This window comes from Antrostomus carolinensis, unplaced genomic scaffold, assembly GCF_000700745.2.
Source record: "Antrostomus carolinensis isolate BGI_N321 unplaced genomic scaffold, ASM70074v2 scaffold21303, whole genome shotgun sequence".
In the NCBI taxonomy this organism is placed as follows: Eukaryota; Metazoa; Chordata; class Aves; order Caprimulgiformes; family Caprimulgidae; genus Antrostomus; species Antrostomus carolinensis.
In genome coordinates, this window is record NW_010303415.1 from 708 (window position 1) to 5,875 (window position 5,168).

General features: G+C 56.3%; 1 protein-coding gene across 1 annotated transcript; it reads left to right on the forward strand.

The window, feature by feature from the left end:
• Positions 1-289: 289 nt before the first annotated feature.
• Positions 290-2,778, forward strand: TMCC2 (transmembrane and coiled-coil domain family 2). Its single transcript, XM_010164093.2, has 4 exons — positions 290-313; positions 690-1,624; positions 1,796-1,931; positions 2,467-2,778. The coding sequence occupies exons 1-4, from the start codon at positions 290-292 to the stop codon at positions 2,776-2,778; spliced, it is 1,407 nt and encodes a 468-aa protein (XP_010162395.2).
• Positions 2,779-5,168: the final 2,390 nt, after the last annotated feature.

Genomic DNA, 5,168 nt, shown 5'->3' on the forward strand with positions numbered 1-5,168 from the left:
AGCATGTGCCCAAACTTTCTAGGTGGCAGCTCGTGTTTGCAGAAGGGGCTGGCACTGCCAGGTGAGAAACCTTGGAAAAGAAAGCAAGGGAGTCCCTGCACCTGCAGCTCTCAGGGCATCAGGAGCTGCTCCCGAGTCACCTGCAAATTGGGGTGATGGCAGAATTTCTCTTCAGCTGAAAATCTCCTGGGTGCATCTAGGCTAAAAGCCAAAGACTGAAAATGAGACTTCAAATACCTCCAGGTTGTTCAGTCCTTCCTCTCACCTCTGGTTGGTGGGAGATTTGATGATGGATCCCAGTTTTAGCTCCTCAGCTGGGTGTCTGGCAGCTTGGGGACACGGGTGCCATCTCTGCACAGGACAAGAGCAGAAATTCAGAGTGGAGCTCCCGGTGGTGGGTGCTCTTTGCTGAAAACCATTGGCCAAAACCAGCCCTCAACCCTCATTACTGTATTGCTGTGCCCTCTAACTGGTTTATTCCTGGAATGCCAGTGGTATGGCTGGGAAATGCTTAACCAGCTGGGAAATGCTTAACTAGCTGGGAAAAAAACCCAACCTCTCACTGTCGCTCTGGTTAACTATTCTCCTGCCCAGGTCTTGCCTCCCTCCCCCTCTTCCTGTTCCTTTCCTGCCCCTCCCTGGGGTCACTCCCTCCACTGATCATCACTCTCCTCTCTCTTTGCTCACAGCTGGACAAGGGGGATGTGACCGCGCTCAGCCTGCCCACCACCACCGGGCATGGTGACACCGATGGCACCATCTGCTTGGATGTCCCTGATGGTACCCCTGACCCTCACAGGACAAAAGCTGCCATCGAGCACCTGCACCAGAAGATCCTCAAGATCACTGAGCAGATCAAGATCGAGCAGGAGGCTCGAGATGACAACGTGGCCGAGTACCTGAAGCTGGCCAACAACGCGGACAAGCAGCAAGCCTCCCGCATCAAGCAGGTTTTTGAGAAGAAGAACCAGAAGTCAGCACAGACCATCGCGCAGCTGCACAAGAAGCTGGAGCACTACCACAAGAAGCTGAAGGAGATCGAGCAGAACGGCCCTTCCCGGCAGCCCAAGGATGTCTTCCGGGACATGCACCAGGGTCTTAAGGACGTGGGTGCCAACGTTCGTTCCAGCATCAGTGGTTTTGGTGGTGGTGTGGTAGAAGGTGTCAAGGGAGGGCTCTCAGGTCTGTCCCAGGCCACCCACACTGCCGTGGTCTCCAAGCCCCGAGAATTTGCCAGCCTCATCAGGAACAAATTTGGCAGCGCAGACAACATTGCTCACCTGAAGGACACGTTGGATGATGGGCACCCGGAGGAGGCTTCGCGGGCTCTCAGTGGCAGTGCCACCCTGGTCTCCAGCCCTAAGTATGGCAGCGATGACGAGTGCTCCAGTGCCACCTCCGGCTCGGCTGGTGGCAGCAACTCAGGGGCAGGACCCGGTGGCTTGGGGAGCCCCAAGTCCAACACACTGGACAGCCACCACAATAACTTCGACACCATCCTGGAGGAGCTCCGGGAGATCAAGGACAGCCAGTCACACCTGGAGGACTCCATGGAGGACCTCAAAGCTCAGCTGCAGCGGGATTACACCTACATGACACAGTGCTTGCAAGAGGAGAGGTACAGGTAGGGACGGGCAGGTACCAAGGTGCCAGCACACATCACCCAGGATGGCTCTTTGGGGACCACAAGGCCACCATCCTGGCCGAGTGGTTCCCCAGTGTCAGGGGAAGGAGGGCAGGGGGGTCCATGGGAGGACCTGCCCACCCCAGAATCCCTCCACCTCCCCGTGTGCAGGTACGAGCGCCTGGAGGAGCAGCTGAATGACCTCACTGAGCTGCACCAGAATGAAATGACCAACCTGAAGCAGGAGCTGGCCAGTATGGAGGAGAAGGTGGCCTACCAGTCCTACGAGAGGGCACGGGACATCCAGGTAGGGGAGCACGAGAACGCAGACCCTGCTGCACCCTCCATGCACAGGGCGAGGGAGGGAACCTGGGCTGGGAGGGAGGGTGGCCAAGGAGGACCCCTTTTTCTAGCACCCTCTAGATGATCTTTAAGGTCCCTTCCAACCCAGACCATTCTATGACTCTATGCTCACCAAAACCCCTGTCTGTGCCCCAGTGAGTCCTCACTGTGCTGAAGTCCCTGGGTGCCCAAGGCAGGACAAGGCTCCAGATATGGATGGCTGCAGCGCTGGGCTGTTACAAGCCACTTGTGGACCAACACATAGTCCCTGCTGTCCTCGTTTGGGTCATCATCCCTGCTGCAGGAGGTGCTTCTGGCACCAAGACCTTCCCCAGCACAGGCATGCCTTAAACATCACATGGGCCAAGGGTTTGCAGAGGGAAACCCCTTTCCAGCTGAGATGGTCACCCATTGGAGCTGCAGCAGCAAGGTAAGTACCAAAAGCCCTCACAGGACATCCCTTGGAGCCACTGGCCAACCCCGATGTGTGTCCCTTGCAGGAGGCAGTGGAGTCCTGCCTGACACGGGTGACCAAACTGGAGCTGCAGCAACAGCAGCAGCAAGTGGTGCAGCTGGAAGGGGTGGAGAACGCCAACGCCCGGGCGCTGCTGGGCAAGTTCATCAACGTCATCCTGGCCCTGATGGCCGTGCTGCTCGTCTTCGTCTCCACCATCGCCAACTTCATCACCCCGCTCATGAAGACCCGCATGCGCATCCTCAGCACTGCCTTGCTTGTCCTCTTTCTCTTCTTCCTCTGGAAGCACTGGGACTCCATCACCTACTTTCTGGAGCATGTCCTGCTCCCCAGCTGATCTGCAGCCCTGGAGACTTTCCATTTCCTGCAGAGGAGAGGGGGTGGGGGGGGAACAGTGGTCCAGAGCCTTCAGGTTGTTTCTTCACATGCTCGGTTTGGTTGCTTTCCCAGCCCTCCATCCTTGCTGCAGCCAGCAGCGACCGCTCGGAGCGTGGCATGGCAGAGCCAGGATCTGTCAGTCCTCTGGGATGTTTGGGGAAGGTGGGATAGAGAATGAGATGAAGTTTTGGAAGAAACTGGTAAATTTCTGGGGTATTGGGTTTTTCTAAGGTTTTGGGGATTGTTTTTTAAATGTCATTTCTGTTCTGAAAGTCTGTGGGAAGGAAGTCTTCTGCAGAGGTCTTCTGTAGGTGGGAAGGATTGAACCGGGCCAAATCCACCTCCAGGAGAACTTTCTGTGGAGAGAGGAGAAGGGTTATTTGGGGCTGGGTTTTCCCTTTTATCCTTGAAGACCATGGTGGCAAAAAGCTCAGTCCTGGGATGGAGTGAAAACAAAGCACTTGGCAAAGGAGAAAGCGGGTCCAAGGCAAATGCAGCAGGACATGCACGTCCCACCAGCCTCTCCCAGCCCCACCACAGCCCAGCCAGGACAGACTGGGGCTGTGACATTGTCCTCGGTCCCCACGGGGGCCTGGGCAGAGACACAGGGGACCCAATGCTGGTGACAACACTGGCACAAGTGAGATCCCCTCGGCTGGTTTCCCTTCATTTATTTATTTCCCCTCCTTTGGCTTGAGTTGATCTGATCTCTTCAGGGACACCTGGACCTGCAAGCATCACGCCTCTGAGTTTTGCAGCCTCTGCACCGTGTCGTGCGTGTGTGTGTGTGCGCGTGTGGTTTTTAATTTAATTCAAGACTCTCTTTCCATTTGTGAATCAAAGTTGGTAGAGCTGGGGGGGGAGGTGAGCAGCTGCCTTCCCAGCCTCCCCAGCCCTACACAAGAGCACAGCATGCTGTCTCAGATGTTTCTTAAATTATTTCATACATATATATTTATGTAATATATCTATATACACACACACACACATATATATATAAATATATATATATAAAAGTATATGCACAGCCAGATCCTCCTCCAGTGCAAGTGGGTGCTACTCCACTGACTTCTGAGGCCCTGAATCAATTGACCTCAGTGAGAATTTGGCCCTTAATGTTTCTGGGGCAGCATCCCACTTCCCAGCCCAGCACACAGGGCTGGTGTGGGGCACGGGGTGCTCGGGAGGTCCAGCAGAAGGGGCAGAGGTAGTTCCAGCATGAGGAGGGGATGGTGAGTGTCCTCTCCCACCTCCTCTATGCTCCTGGGGCCAAGCCAAGCCCATCTGTGGGCCCATGTTGAGCTCCCTGCATCCCTTTGGCACTTGAGCATCACCTCTCACATCTCCCAGTACATCCCAGCAGCCAGGGCTCGGTGCAGGAGCTCTTCATGGAGCAGTGGGTGCTCCACCAAAGGAACTGGCAACACAAGAGTAGGGGAGGGACTGGGCTGGAGACCCCAGCTTGTACCCTGTGGCTACAGCCAAGAGCTCTGGGCAGGAGCCCTGACCACAGGGTGCTGGGTCTGATGCATCAGTAAGGAGAGAAGTGGTGGAGGAGACCACCAAGGATGGAGAAGAACCATGGCTTGCGCAGAGCGACCACAGCAAGAGGTGGCCCTGCTGTCCTTACAGAGACCATGGACACTGTCAGCTCAGCATGAGGAAACAGGGGCAGCCAGGAGATAGGGCTGTGTGTTTCTGAAGCAGAGCAGCAGGCTGGGTTTCAGCTGCTTTGACCTGGAAAGATGGCAAATGGACCTGAGCTTGTGGCTGAGCAGACACAGGTGGGGAGAAGCAAGGCTGGTGGGGTTTTGAGGGTCCTGGCAGAACCTGGAGCTGGTTATGGGGACACACAGATGGACCCCACTCCCAGGTATCCCCCATACTTACTGGAAAGTGCACGTAGGAGGTGACACAGGTTTGACATCAGAGACAAGCCAGCCAGGGCCCAGTGAGCAGGATGGTGCTGGAGTGGGGACTGTGGCCAGGTGGGATGGGCAGGCAAGGACACTGCAGATGTCTGCAAAGGCTCCCAGGTGGCACCCAGGTCACATCCTCTCTAAAGTGAATGGTCACATCTTTGTGGACTTCACCTGAGCAGCATGGGCTTCCCCAGAGCTGGGCTGACTTTCGGGCACAGGGCTGGGGAACCTGCCACGTCCTCAGGTCCAGCAGAGCCACCAGCATCCTGCCGAGGGACATCACAGCGACTCAGCTTCACTCCATCAAACATTTAGATGGAAGAACCAACCAGCGAGGAACCCACATCGCAAACCCCGAGCTCCCTAAACCCCCTGCCCGACCCCGGACCCCGAGGAGGAGCCCGGGAAGGGGGCGGCTGCTGGCAGG

Coding starts and splice junctions, on each gene's coding strand:
- TMCC2 (XM_010164093.2), top strand. CDS start 290: ATGGATCCCAGTTTTAGCTCCTCA. Junction 1,625..1,795: donor TTGCAAGAGGAGAGGTACAG/GTAGGGACGGGC, acceptor CCCCGTGTGCAG/GTACGAGCGCCTGGAGGAGC. Junction 1,932..2,466: donor AGAGGGCACGGGACATCCAG/GTAGGGGAGCAC, acceptor TGTCCCTTGCAG/GAGGCAGTGGAGTCCTGCCT.